At 45.8% G+C, this 14,719-nt stretch overlaps 2 protein-coding genes across 3 annotated transcripts in view; one reads left to right on the top strand and one right to left on the bottom strand.

The window, feature by feature from the left end:
* gon4la (gon-4 like a) overlaps window positions 1-12,226 on the bottom strand; it is a 23,350-nt gene extending 11,124 nt beyond the window's left edge. For both annotated transcript variants that reach the window (XM_062529623.1, XM_062529624.1), the window contains exons 1-16: window positions 12,161-12,226; window positions 11,347-11,630; window positions 11,010-11,102; window positions 10,410-10,636; window positions 10,218-10,292; window positions 9,129-9,179; window positions 8,929-8,979; window positions 7,316-7,411; window positions 6,560-6,661; window positions 6,279-6,461; window positions 4,188-4,392; window positions 1,864-1,965; window positions 1,626-1,666; window positions 1,258-1,382; window positions 279-474; window positions 1-29 (exon numbers count right to left, since the gene is read on the bottom strand). The exon at window positions 1-29 is cut by the window's left edge and continues 58 nt beyond it. In XM_062529623.1, coding sequence (XP_062385607.1) covers window positions 1-29; window positions 279-474; window positions 1,258-1,382; window positions 1,626-1,666; window positions 1,864-1,965; window positions 4,188-4,392; window positions 6,279-6,461; window positions 6,560-6,661; window positions 7,316-7,411; window positions 8,929-8,979; window positions 9,129-9,179; window positions 10,218-10,292; window positions 10,410-10,636; window positions 11,010-11,102; window positions 11,347-11,611 — 1,841 coding nt within the window. In that variant the 5' untranslated portion in view covers window positions 11,612-11,630; window positions 12,161-12,226. The remainder of the gene's footprint in view (window positions 30-278; window positions 475-1,257; window positions 1,383-1,625; window positions 1,667-1,863; window positions 1,966-4,187; window positions 4,393-6,278; window positions 6,462-6,559; window positions 6,662-7,315; window positions 7,412-8,928; window positions 8,980-9,128; window positions 9,180-10,217; window positions 10,293-10,409; window positions 10,637-11,009; window positions 11,103-11,346; window positions 11,631-12,160) is intronic.
* Window positions 12,227-12,748: 522 nt separating this feature from the next.
* LOC134072585 (C2 calcium-dependent domain-containing protein 4C-like) lies at window positions 12,749-13,734 on the top strand. The gene has a single exon (XM_062529343.1). It carries the CDS (start codon window positions 12,881-12,883, stop codon window positions 13,610-13,612), a length of 732 nt encoding a protein of 243 aa, XP_062385327.1. The 5' UTR covers window positions 12,749-12,880; the 3' UTR covers window positions 13,613-13,734.
* The last annotated feature ends 985 nt before the right edge of the window (window positions 13,735-14,719 follow it).

Raw genomic sequence — 14,719 nt, 5'->3', positions numbered from 1 at the left:
ATGATCACCTGAGTCAGGAGCTGGACATGCTGTCTCACACACACACACACACACACACACACACACACACACACACACACACAACACAACACACACCAAACACACAGATTCATTCAATAAGTCTAGGGGCAATTTAACACAGAAGCATCTGGTTATGGCTATGGTTATGATTACTTGACAAAAGCGACATCCAAATAAAAAACAATACAATAGTTAATTTAACAGTGAACCATTTCAAAAAGTTTAAAGGTTAAAGGAGAAGTTTAATGTGTGCTCACCTGTTGCACCTGCTGCTGCAGGTGCAGTTTCTGTGTGTGTGTGAGCACCAGTGGGGGTGGAGGGGGCTCGCTGCTGGGAGGGGGCCATGCAATACCGCGACTCTCCAGCAGGGCGCGCCGACGACGCAGAGCGGCCAGTTGCTCTCTCACCGTACGATAACTCTCATTCAGAACATCAGCCAGAGGGTTCTCATATCTACACACACACACACACATTTGATTTCTTTATTTGAATCCGCCAATCAAATTTCTTTACAGAAAGGATTCAAATATTCTCAGAGAAAATACAGCTTTGACATTCAAGGGTACATAAAGCATCGCCTACGCCACACAGCAAGACTGCCTATCACAGCTGATATGGAACAGAATTTTGCTAGTTGTTTAGACTTTCGTTTTGATAGCCCTGCCAGTCTTAGTCCACTGATTGTCAGTTTGTGGACATGTCCCAGGCTGCCAAATATCAACACCACAAACTTACATGAATATCCTAGGTCACTGATCTTTGCAAGGAGGGGTTGGTATTTAGTCATTTTTTCAAGAAAGGCTATGTCCATGTACAGATCATAAACACAACCTATTTCAAGGACTAGTACCTCCTTACTATCTGTATCCACAAGCACAACATCAGGGGTGTTAGGGATGTTAATAAACACATCATCAGAGCTGTTGAACCAGTCCGGTGACACGCGTGAGTGTTTGTACATAGGCATATTGTTTGGAAATGTATCTTGAACAGAGCTGGCAATGATATCGACACACACACACACACACATGTAGCTGTACAATAACTTTCATTCAGAACATCAGCCAGAGGGTTCTCATATCTACACACACACACGTTCAGGTAGGTGTACGATAACTCTCATTCAGAAGAGTCAGAGGGTTCTCATACCTACACACACACACACACACACACACACACACACACACACACACACACACACACAGTGTGACTCAGGTGAAGTGTGTGACGGCTTACTGGACAGTGTGCAGGATGCTGACAGTAGGGGGCGCTGCAGGAGCGGTGTCCTCCTCCTTCTCCTCCTCTTCCTCCACCTCCTCATGCACCTCCTCTTCCTCCGGCACAGCCACGTCCTCCTGGAACTGAGAGGAGAAGGGGGGGGGGGGGGTATATTTTGGATTAAAGAGCAACAAGGAGAGAGAAACAAAGAGGAATGAGAGGGACAGAGAGAAAGAGCAGTAGAGAAAGAGAGAAAGGGAGAGAGAGAGAGAGAGAGAAAGAAAGGGAGAGAGAGAGAGAGAGAAAGAAAGGGAGAGAGAGATAGAGAGGAAGAGAGAGAGAGAGAGAGAGAGAGAGAGAGAGAGATGTGCCTGCATGTTACTCACCGTTTCAAACAGCTCCTCCATCAGCTCATTCACCTCCTTTTCTGAGGGTGGAGAGAGAGAGAGAGAGAGAGAGAGAGAGAGAAGGTTACCAGTTGGCATACTCACTAGTGACGTTTATGGACACCAGACAAGCAGACAGACAGATAGACAGACAGCAGGCGTACAGACAGATAGACAGACAGCAGGCGTACAGACAGACAGACAGACAGACAGACAGACAGACAGAAGGCATACTCACTGGTGATGCGTACGGCGCGGTCGTTCCTGTAGTCCTCCACATCGGGCTCGTCGGTGTCGGCCAGGAAGTTATACTCCGGGTCATCGTCATCGTCCACTTCCTCTGCAGCAACACAGAGCACACCGCTCGTTCCAACGAACAAAATACTGTTGTCGACAAACGTCTGTCTGCACTGTTTTAATCTGTTCCACGTACGTGACAAGCTCTGCGACACCCTATCAGACACAACGTCTTTTTCGAGTTTTCACATACAATATATCTCTGCTTCTCGAGGTCAAGTGCTATTGGTATGAAAAACCCCCCGAAAACAATCTGTTTTACCCAGCTGGAGTTGCTGCAGTCAACAGCTAAAGCAACCAGGCAGCTACAGTGCTACACTCTGTTAGCGTAGTCTAGCAACTCTCCGTTGGCTTGCGAGCTGGAAAAATGAAACTTCTATCGGGCCACATTGTGTAGACTAGAGTCGGTGGGCGGGCTTAACATAATGGCGACTGACCTGCAACCATAAGCTGCGACCATTAAGCATGATTTCCCCATCCTGCTGCTTGAAAACAAGACGATAATTGGTTGTAGCTCTATCCTATTGCGCGGAGAGGGAATTTGAAAGACAGCCGTTTATCCCTCCCCTCCGATTGCGCCCTGCCTACAGTGAGTGCCCAGACCCTACAGTACATCTTGATGTGGGGGCCTGGCTGGTCAGGCTAAGATCTCCGCCCCCTTACCACCGTTGCTCCGCCTCCTTACCCTCGTTGTTCATGCTATAGCTCCGCCCCCATACCCTCTTTGTTCATGCTATAACTCCGCCCCCATACCCTCTTTGTTCATGCTATAGCTCCGCCCCCATACCCTCGTTGTTCATGCTATAGCTCCGCCCCCATACCCTCTTTGTTCATGCTATAGCTCCGCCCCCATACCCTCGTTGTTCATGCTATAGCTCCGCCCCCATACCCTCTTTGTTCATGCTATAGCTCTGGGGCCTGTACTACGAAGCGGGGTTACTGGCTTAGCTGGGTAACTTCGAGAGTAAGTTGATCACGTGTGGCGTAACTTCCCGGTTAACCCGTACTACGAAAGGTGGATAGGTTTTAACCTAGGTATGCTGCCATGGCAATTTAGGCTGCATATCAAACCTGCTCCGAGCAGGTTATGATCTTGGTTAACCCGAGGTTTGCGGTTAACCACACCCCACAATGTCGACGTAGGCTACTTTGAAGATACATTATTGGAACGCAAATTGTAAGCGCCTCTCTTCGCAAGGCGAGGGTTTTTAAAGACCGCCAGAATCTTTCTCCATATAATATTCTCTATGAAAGATAGCCTATACATTCTCAGCCGAGGGAATTCGTTGCATTTGTCAGCTGATCGAGGCAAAGTGGAGGCTATAAGCATTGGCAATATAACATATTTTCATAATTAAGAAATATTAATGCAAGCTATAACTAGGCCTATAAACCTTCTGAATGTTTTTGAGTTTCATTTTCACCTGCTGCCAGCGGCACTGCCGTTGCATCTAAAATGTTCACAGGATAGGCATAGGCCTACACTAAATCAGTTGATGGGGCTAAACATTAAATTATCCTTTATTAATATTTATTAATATACATGGCATGAATTGTGTTGCATCTGTAGGACTCTTATGAACTCAAAATGTATTTATTTCAACACATTTCAGACATTCCGCAAGCTATTAATCCTCCGTAACACATAGGCTATTTAAGGAACATGAAATAAAACTTTACTTTCATATATCCGATCTGCAATAGCCTACGTTGCCAACAGCCTTGTCTTGCTTTGTTTGCTGCCGACGTATTTGATGTATCGTAAAGGGGGGTTTAAATCCTCGCAACTTTTTATAATCATTGCGCAATCCTTATCCGTAAAATAACGTGATCGCGTCATCATTAAAAGTGGTGATTTGCGCTGCAACCCACCCATTTTATGTGAACGCGCACCAACTCCGATGAGGTTAACCCCAGTTCAACAAATCAACTTCTTACTCAGCGTCGTAGTACCGATTAACACCAATGAATGATATCAACCCCGGTTTAGCAAAGTAACCCTGGGTTACATCTGGGTAGGTTGAGCTCAGTGGCGGTTTTAGGTACGGGCGAACCGGGCGGTCGCCCGGGGCGGCATCTTGTATGGGGCGGCACGAGCGCTTAACCCTATGAGCCCGACTGACGCAAAGTGCGTCAAAAAACACTCATGGGGGCGCTCGTGGAGGATCCCGCCTGGGGAGTAATTCAGTCTAGAACCGCCACTGGTTGAGCTCCCTTCGTAGTGCAGGCCCCTGTCCCCGTACCCTTGTAGCTCCGCCCCCTTACCCTCGTTGTTCAAGGAGCTCATGAGTCCCTGCAGCCAGTGCGTCCACTCGCGGTCCTCGTGGGCGGAGCCCATGTCGTAGAGGTCAGGGGTGAAGTCCGGCGCTCGGAGCTCCGCCTCCAGCTCCTCCAAGGGCACGTTCCTCAGGGGCCGCTTGGAGCGCGTGCGGAACGCCATCACACCCTCCGCCCCGCCACCACCCAGCGTCTGGGAGGAACACACAGCACAGGTGAGGCTTGTGTTGGGACACAGGTGTGGACTGTGTGTGTTGTGTTAGGTGGAGGGAACAGGTGTGTGTTGTGTTGAGTGTGTTGTGTGTGGTCACCTGGTAGGGCTCTGCACAGGTGTGTGTTGTGTTGGGTACAGGTGTGTGTTGTGTGTGGTCACCTGGTAGGGCTCTGCACAGGTGTGTGTTGTGTTGGGTACAGGTGTGTGTTGTGTGTGGTCACCTAGTAGGGCTCTATGCTGGTGTGTGTTGTGTTGGGTACAGGTGTGTGTGTGTGTTGTGTGTGTGGTCACCTGGTAGGGCTCTGTGCTGGTGTGTGTTGTGTTGGGTACAGGTGTGTGTGTGTTGTGTGTGTGCTCACCTGGGGCCTGTACTACGAAGGGAGCTTAACCTACCCAGATGTAACCCAGGGTTACTTTGCTAAACCGGGGTTGACAAAACCTGGTTATCTTCATTGGTGGTAATCGGTACTACGACGCTGAGTAAGAAGTTGATTTGTTGAACTGGGGTTAACCTCATCGGAGTTGGTGCGCGTTCACATAAAATGGGCGGGTTGCAGCGCAAAGCTACCACTTTTAATGATGACGCGATCACGTTATTTTACAGATAAGGATTGCGCAATGATTATAAGAAGTTGCGAGGAATTAAAACCCACTCTACGACACAAATCAAATAGGTCGGCAGCAAACAAAGCAAGACAAGGCTGTTGGCAACGTATTGCAGATCGGATATATGAAAGTAAAGTTTTATTTCATGTTCCTTAAATCGCCTATGTGTTACGGAGGATTAATAGCTTGCGGAAAGTCTGAAATGTGTTGAAATAAATACATTTTGAGTTCATAAGAGTAGGCTACTACAGATGCAACACAATTCATGCCATGCAGATTAATAAGGATGATTGAATGTTTAGCCCCATTGACTGATTTAGTGTAGGCTATGCCTATAATCCTGACATTAGATGCAACGGCAGTGCCGCTGGCAGCAGGTGAAAATGAAACTCAAAAACATTTAGAAGGTATAGACCTAGTTATAGCTTGCATTAATATTTCTTAATTAGGAAAATATGTTATAGCCTATAGCCTCCACTTTGCCTAGATCAGCTGACAAATGCAACGAATTCCCTCGGCTGAGAATGTATAGGCTATCTTTCATAGAGAATATTATATGGAGAAAGATTCTGGCGGTCTTTAAAAACCCTCGCCTTGCGAAGAGAGGCGCTTACAATTTGCGCTCCAATAATGTATCTTCCAAGTAGCCTACGTCGACATTGTGGGGTGTGGTTAACCGCAAACCTCGGGTTAACCAAGATCATAACCTGCTCGGAGCAGGTTTGAGATGCAGCGTAAATTGCCATGGCAGCATACCTCGGTTAAAACCTATCCACCTTTCGTAGTACGGGTTAACCGGGAAGTTACGCCACACGTGATCAACTTACTCTCGAAGTTACCCAGCTAAGCCAGTAACCCCGCTTCGTAGTACAGGCCCCTGGTAGGGCTCTATGCTGGTGTGTGCTGTGTTGGGTACAGGTGTGTGTGTGTTGTGTGTGTGGTGTGCGTTGTGTTGGGTACAGGTGTGTGTGTGTATTGTGTGTGGTCACCTAGTAGGGCTCTATGCTGGTGTGTGTTGTGTTGGGTACAGGTGTGTGTGTGTATTGTGTGTGGTCACCTAGTAGGGCTCTATGCTGGTGTGTGTTGTGTTGGGTACAGGTGTGTGTGTGTGTATTGTGTGTGGTCACCTGGTAGGGCTCTATGCTGGTGTGTGTTGTGTTGGGTACAGGTGTGTGTGTGTTGTGTGTGTGCTCACCTGGTAGGGCTCTATGCTGGTGTGTATTGTGTTGGGTACAGGTGTGTGTTGTGTGTGTGGTCACCTGGTAGGGCTCTATGCAGTGTGAGCTGAAGGCCAGCTCCTCGTCCACGGCGTGGAGCTTCTCCATGAAGCTGCTCTCCCGGCTGGGGGGTGCGGGGGGGCCTGGGCCCGGGGCCGGCTGAGGCGGAGGAGGGGGGCCCATGGGCACCACCTCCACCCTCACGTGCCCCAACCTCCGAGACAACTACAGCAGGACACAGGGGAGCTCATTACACCAGCCAAGAGGGTGCAGCGACATGTGTGTGTGTGTGTGTGTGTGTGTGTGTGTGTGAGATACAGTACCTGGTGAGAGCCATTGTTTCTGTCTTCATCATGAACTCTGTGGACACTTCTGCTGCCACGCGGAGATGAGGCAGTACTCTCCAGGTCACTCTCCAGTAGTGTCTGAAAACACACACACACACACACACACACGCACGCACACACGCGCGCACACACACATACACACACACACAATCGCAAAATTACTTAAGCAGCAGTTATTTCTTCATCATATACAGTATGTGACCATTGTGACGCTGCAAAGCGAAATCAGTCGTTTTGCGCACAATGTTATTTTGAGAAAATCCACAATAAACAAACTTCCGTTGAATGTTGAATTTCCGGTTTCTGCACAATTCGATAGTATACAGTCTACAGTTTAAGTAAAATAAGTTTTGACTGTTAAACCCGGTGAAGATTCAACACATTAGAAGTCATTCCTGTTGTCCACGCCGCTTTAAAAGGTGATTTCCTCCTCTTCTGGCATTTTGTGAAGGCAGAACCATGTCAACTTTGGATGCGGTTATCTTAGCGATAGTTTTTGTAATACCCTCGATATACATATCGTTTGAAAGCTTAGTTTATGGCCGTTCATGTGAGCACAATAACTTCATTTTGTAAATTTTACCAAAGCGACTGGTTTCACTTTGCAGGGTCACATATGAGGTCAAGAGAGCATTGAGACTCTCATACAACCACACACACAACCACACACACACACACACACACACACACACACACACACACACACACACACACACACACACACACACACACCTCTTCAGCAGTTTCATCTTCATCATCATCGTCAGGACAGTACTCCTCATCTGACGAGTCTTCCTCCTCCAGGGGAATGTCCACAAACTGGGGAGCCTTCACACCAGAGAGAACATCCATCATTTGCAAACAAGAAAACAGCAACACATTCAGCAGCATTATCACACAAGACAACACATTCAGCAGCATTATCACACAAGACAACACATCCAATAGCATTACCACACAACACATCCAGCAGCATTACCAGACAAGACAACACTACATGACAGAGCTGGCGCATTAACCCTATGAGCCCTAAGCTGTTTTAAGGGCATTTTCACTACCTCTAGTTAGAAGCATTTATCCTGGTCATTATAAGTGCCATTCACACATGCTACATATTGTTTTTTTCAGCACAGTCTAGGCTATCCAGATCTGCCACAATATCATGTATAAATACTTGCATTGATTTGATTTAGATTTTTAGATAATAAAAATTTGAAAAGTGTACTATACAAATTCTTACATTTTGACGTGTATCTCACCACAGCAAGCTCACATCTCGACGAAACTTGCATGGTTGTGTAGGCCTAACTGTCCTGAAAATGGCAATATAAGAACCATGGTGGAGGTATACTTTGGGGCTGAGCAATTTACAGAAATATGTGGTGTGTGCCTTCCAGAAATAAATGGCAATTTTTATTTAGTGATGAAAAAATGACTTTTTGGCACTTTTTGCGCTCCATATTTGTGACACTAGCTGATCTGACATGACTTGTTTGCAGTAGCACACATGACGTGCACAGATGATGATTCTCTATAATATTTGTTTTACTGCATTGCAATGAACAAAGTAAAGGCAAAAAGTGTTTATTTGTCAAACAAATTTGGATGCAATATGAGTCTTGAATTGGATACCATACAGGAGTTTGCTAGGATCTCAAAACCGTGTTATGAACGTGACTTGCCATAGAGAAACACATGATAACATTGGATTATGAACATAGGCTATTATGTCACACAAAAACACGAGGTAAGTGGAGCTAAATTAAGTTATTATTTTGCTGTCACTTCATCTGTTTTATGGCCTAGAAGGTTGTATTTGGTATCTGTGGATAGCTCTAGCTCTCCTCTTTCATCTGACATGCGTGCCATATCTTTTTGATCGCGATTTCACGAGGAAATCAAACGAGAGTAAAGGTAGCCAAAGCTATATGACATTATTATTTGTTTGTAACTTCGTCTGATTTTATAATACGAACTGATCAATGTATTTGGTATCAATGCAAAGCTCTGCTTCTCCTCTTTCATTTGATATGCGTGTCATGTCTGTGCGATGCGTGGTCCGCGAGTAATTCAAGCGAGAGTTCTGGATGCGCCGGTGAACGCAGAGCAATATAGACTGTAAATATGATACACTTTGATTTAACTTCATGATTTTATTTTATTTTCATACTTGATCGTACAGACAAGTGTTTAGTATCGTTGGAAAGCCCCGGTTCTCCTCTTTCCTGCAATATAGGTCTCATCTCGCTGTGACCAATAACAGCGGAGCAATGTAACAAAGAAAATTTGTGCGTTTTTTGACGCACTTTGCGTCCGTCGGGCTCATAGGGTTAATTGGCTGTTACCTTTGCTCCCCTGGGTTTTTTGATTGGTGAGATGTTCCATGTAGGAATGACCTATAAGATATAAGATATAATAATCTTCAAAGTCAAGCAGAAGACCATCATACATTTAATGTGCATACAGCCATAAACACACACATACAACAAAGAGGTTCTTAAAAGCAACACATTAAAGAGACAGAGACCAGAGACCAGACACTCACCACTCCTTTCTCTACCACCTCCTTCAGCTTGGAGCGAGTCATCTTCGGCTCCTGTTACACAGATAGGTAGAGAAACTAATCAAAGATATATACAGTGAGGAGCACATGTATTTGATACCATGCTAAAACAGGAATATAAAATCATCATTTGACAATTGATCTTAATGCCTTAATTAAAAAAATGAGTAAAAATCAAACCGCCAAGGACACCAATTTTCTTTGTGATTGAAGAATGTATCGTACATAGATAAATGTTTTCGTAAAATGCTAGGGGAAGGAAGTATTTGACCCCCTATGTAACCCTATGGGAATTTAACACATAGGGTTAACATAGGGGCAGGCAGATTTTTATTTTTAAAGGCCAGCTATTTCATGGATCTAGGATATTATGCATCCCGATAAATTTCCCTTGGCCTTTGGAATTAAAATAGCCCCACATCATCACATACCCTTGACCATAGCTAGAGATTGACATGGTGCTTTTTCCAGTAGGCCTATTAGGCTGTTTGATTTGCATTGAGCTCAATGAGCATCAAACAGGCTAATAGGCCTACTGGAAAAAGCACCATGCCAATCTCTAGCTATGGTGAAAGGTATGTAATGATGTGGGGCTATTTTAATTCCAACTGCCAAGGGAACTTTATCAGGATGCATAATATCCTGAATCCATGAAATAGCTGGCCTTAAAAAAAAAAATCTGCCTGCCCCTATGTTAACCCTATGTGTTAAATTCCCATAGGGTTACATTGGGGGTCAAATACTTCCTTCCCCCTAGCATTTAGGAGGAACATTTATTTATTTACGAAACATTCTTCAATCACAAAGAAAATTGGGGAGCTTAGTGGTTTTATTTTTACTCAATTTTTGAATTAAGACATTAAGATCAATTGTGAAATGATGATTTTATATTCCTCTTTTTAGGCAACTTTAGCATGGTATCAAATACATTTTCTCCTCACTGTATATACACACACACACACACACACACACAGGGAGAGGAAGATATATATATATATATATATATATATACATACACACACACACACACACACACACACACACAAATAACAAATGAGGCAATCCACTCACAAACACAGGTACAGGCTCTGTCTCATTGATGGCAGCTTTCATCATGGCAACCACATGTTCGTTCGTGATCACTTCCTGTGAACAGAAGGCCAAGGTCAAAGGTAATTTCCAACTGGACTGTACCTGAGAGAACTGAACCCCAACCCCAACAACATCAAGTCGAATCCCACTAATCTTAATCCAGGGACTAACATGGATGATGCTGCGGACATTGGCGGAAGTGAGTCTGTGCTGACGAGATTTGTTCTCCAGCTCGCGGTCCAGCTCGCGGTCGATTGGCAGCTCCGGTTGCACCTCCTCCTGCTCCTCTTCCTCCTGCACCGGTGGCTCCTCCTCCTGGGGGGTGGGGTCAGGGGCTCTCCTCCTCCTCCCACCTCCCTTCCTCCTGCCACTCCGACGACCTCTACTGTGTCCTTCAGCTGACAACAGAGGGGCGTCACACACACACACACACACACACACACACAAACTCAGTCACACACATATACACACACACACACACACACACACACACACACACACACACACACACTCACAAACACAATACATACACACACTCACACTACAATACACACACACACACACACACACACACACACACTACAATACAAATTCAAACTCACACACATGCACACTACAAATTCTCTCTCACACACACACAACACAATACACACAACAATACAAACTCACACACACACACACACACACACACACACACACATAGCATCACAAACATCACACTACATACAGACAGACTCCACACAACACACACTCACACACACACACACTCACCCAGAGTGATGAACAAGTCCTGCTCAGCCTCCTGTCCCTCTGCCTCTCCTTCAGCTGGACCCTCAGCATGGTCACAGTCAATCTGTGTTAGACCTACACACACACGCACACACGCACGCACGCACGCACACACACACACACACACACACACACACACACACACACACACACACGCACACGCACACGGACACGCACACACACACACGCAGACACACACACACACAGAGTTTGAATATGGTTATGCAGAACCCCAGTCCCCCTCAACACACAGACACACACAGACACACAGACACACAGACAGACACAGACACAGACACAGACACAGACACAGACACACCTTCAGGAATGGATGCTGCTGGACTGAGGCCCTGCAGCCTCGGGGAACGCCTCCACAGCTGACCCTCCGGCTCCCCCTCTTTGGCTGCTGGAGAGCTGTGCGCTCTGTGTGGAGGGGTTTGTGGCAGAGCATCTGCAGGCAAAATGGTTCCGCACTCATCTGGCGGCAGAACGGTTCCACCCTCACCCCCCGATGTTCTCAGGCTCTTGGTTCGGATGGAACCAGGCCTCAACGTGCCGGCCCTGCGTTTGCGAGGCAGGCTCATGACCTCACCGGGTGTCTAACTGGAGGGGGGAAAAGCGCCATGATACGTTTGTAGCATTATTTGTTATCCTGTGGCAGAGGTCTTTTCTTTTGCATAGGGTAGGCTACATCAGGCTTCTAGGCTTCGGGTACATCACACTGTGATAAGTAGCCTAGATGCTGTATCTATCCATGTGCATGAGCTGGGAAGTTATGACAACGTCGTTTCTCAGAGCAATTAGTTAAACAACTATCCGAGTTGTTAGTGGCGAAATACTGGCTGAAAGTTAATGTTACTTTATATCACAACATGCAGCGTTTAGTTTATGTTGCGGAACTGGTTTCATGCCACAAATGAACGCTGTCTGGAAGACTAATATGCCACCGATGCGGAATGTAAACAGACACAACCCTGACAGTTACCTAGCCGGCGAGCTAACGTTGGCCAGCAATCAAGCTTGCCTTGTCATAACCTTGTGCTACAAGTATATTCCCTCATATTAGCATTATGGGGAGCAAAACGCTGTTGTGTTTTCATGTTCACTAAACCAAATGTGCAGTAATAACATACCCGCCATCTGCCGCTTTCTGATCAGACTTCAGCAGCCGACGCGCAACCCTTTCAAATGGACTTCCGGGTGTCACAGCAAAACACTTCCCATCTGAAAAACTACCTAGGACGGAAAATCATCAGACTAATGAAGCTTTCATAATAATGATGATGATTATAATACTAATACTAATACTACTAATAATGATGATAATAATAATACGAATAATAGTAGGTATTATGATATAATAATTATAATAATGTGTGTGTGTGTGTGTGTGTGTGTGTCTCTATATTGTTATTGTTAGGCCTATATATTGTTATGTTATGTTTCGTGGATGATATATTGTTATGTTATGTTTCGTGGATGAGTTTGGATTTTCTTTGGCAATGTCATAGCCTACAGAAAAACGTAGTGTTAAACTCGCTCCCGCAGAAAATGGGCGGCCCCAGCCCCATTATTACCGTGCTTCGAGTGATCAGCCATCAAGTTCCAATAAAGTTAATTATTTGAGTTTCATCAGGTTCAAAATCCACAGGTGTACAGTATCAATGAATGCAGACCAGTCTGCATTGATAATCTACGCTTGATTTTATACACCTGTGGAAAAGGACCTGATGAAACCCATGAGTCACCTGTGTGCTTCCATTCAACAACTTCTGTGGAGGTACTAGCGCTTGAAGGCCGCATAAAGTGGGTTGAATAGTTGTTTTTATTTATTTGGCTTCGAAAAGCATATCATGTTTGGCTTCGGTTCATCTGCGCTTTCATTGCCTCCCAAGACCGCGAAGGCTGTGTGCCAGCGCATGCCACTGACTCCCGAGCGGATTCCAAGCTTCATCATTCCATCGAGAATAACGATTTCATCTCCACGCGCTCATCACAACAAAACTGACCGCACGCGCCTGCTGTCTCCTGGCCACCGCGCCAGCCCGCGCAGGCGCCGGGAGCTTCTCTCACCTTCGTTCGCCCTGCCCGAGCGTTCCCCGAGATTCTACAGTTTTTCACCGGTACGTGCGGGGAGAGTGACGCACGCAGCCGGTCGAGTCCAAGAGGACCGGACTGACCTATCGACTCGCGCAGCTCTGGGCCTGGAGCACGTGAAGAAAATCTCAACGCCATACGGTTTCCGGACCTTGGTGGAGAGTCCACATGTCCGGCGGCGGGAATCGCTGTTTCACCGGGACCCCACTAAGGCTGCAGACGAGCCGTTCACCACCAGTCCATGCGTGGGGTCGTCTGCGAGTCGGACACAGGAAAACGGAGCACGCCTACCTAGTGACGCAGAGCTGGTGGAAAGCCCGTTCGAAGCACAGGAGGATAACAGCGTGAGGGAAAACTTCTGTCCAAACCGTGTTTTGAAGTCTGCAAAAGATGAACTGAAAATGTTTCTTAAAAAGACCCGTAATGCTCTTAGGACGCCAAGTCCTCGACGGGCGAAGGGACATTCATCTAAGCCCGCATGTTCATGATCTGAGTAAACCTGTATGTAAACCAATGTGCGTTTTTTGTTTTTAAGTTTATTTCTTTAAAAACAGATTTTCCCTCAATTTAACTTATTAAAAGTTTTAATAAATTACCCTTGAGAATCTTAGCTCGTTATTCTTGGTCTGAATTAATTAAGACTATACCACTGAGGAAGACATGTGTCCTATGCACTTGTTGTTGACCAACTTTATTTTGAAAATTTTCTGTGCACAACTTTTTACTGCACTCTCTATGCAGGCTGACCTGCTGTGGAAAGACACACATGCTTCACACATCTTCTCACTATGGGACTGGAGTGAGCCTGCCAATTTAGACTAGGCCTGGTAAGGGCCTATTCTATTGGGTTGGTGATCTTAGACTAAATATGTTTACATTTCTTCCTTTCTGACAGGCATCTATTTCTTTAGGATCAGCCCGTCCGTGCGCCACTATCCTTACTACTTAAATCAGGCTGTAGCCTCCAGCCCGCTGATATGCTCATAACATATAGTGTGCAGCCCTCTCTCATCACAAAAGAGTTTACATTGTGTACAGATATTTCCTGAGTATTGGCTGCATTGTGTATAAGCTCCAGGACAGTGACCGGGCAAGTTAAAAGAAACAAAACCATATTAATACCATATGAACTGGCCCTGTACATTAACCTCATTGTTGGCTGAAGAAATTTAGCAAAATAAAGGTATAAACCGCGGCTGATAGTTGGGAAATAAAGGTATGCTAGTAGTATAGGTGATGTGATTTGGATAGATGGGTCAGAGGAAATCTTCATATGTGCATATTGCAGTGTAATAGCTTCTGTTTGATAGAAACGGCATGTATACTATACATTTAGTGCTTGAGCAAGGCACCGACCTAACCCCTCACACACACACTTGAGCAAGGCACCTAACCCCTCACTGCCCCCCAGGCACCGCTGTAGCAGGCAGCTCACTGCTCTGGAGCTGTGTGCTGTGTGTGTTTCACTAATACGGGATCAAAAGAGTGTATATACTTATACATAAGCATAGGAATGATCCCTGTGAGATGTATATGAATAGCATGTATAAGAAGGTCCTCTATTCATTACCTCCGCCAAGAAGGTTATGTTTCCA

Source organism: Sardina pilchardus, chromosome 24, assembly GCF_963854185.1.
Source record: "Sardina pilchardus chromosome 24, fSarPil1.1, whole genome shotgun sequence".
Taxonomy (NCBI): domain Eukaryota; kingdom Metazoa; phylum Chordata; class Actinopteri; order Clupeiformes; family Clupeidae; genus Sardina; species Sardina pilchardus.
The sequence above is the reverse complement of the archived record's forward strand: the minus strand, read 5'-3'. Positions and strand labels throughout refer to the sequence as shown.

What these genes read in the sequence shown, in the direction of transcription:
- LOC134072585 (XM_062529343.1), top strand. Translation starts at nt 12,881, where the DNA reads ATGTTTGGCTTCGGTTCATCTGCGCTTTCATTGCCTCCCAAGACCGCG.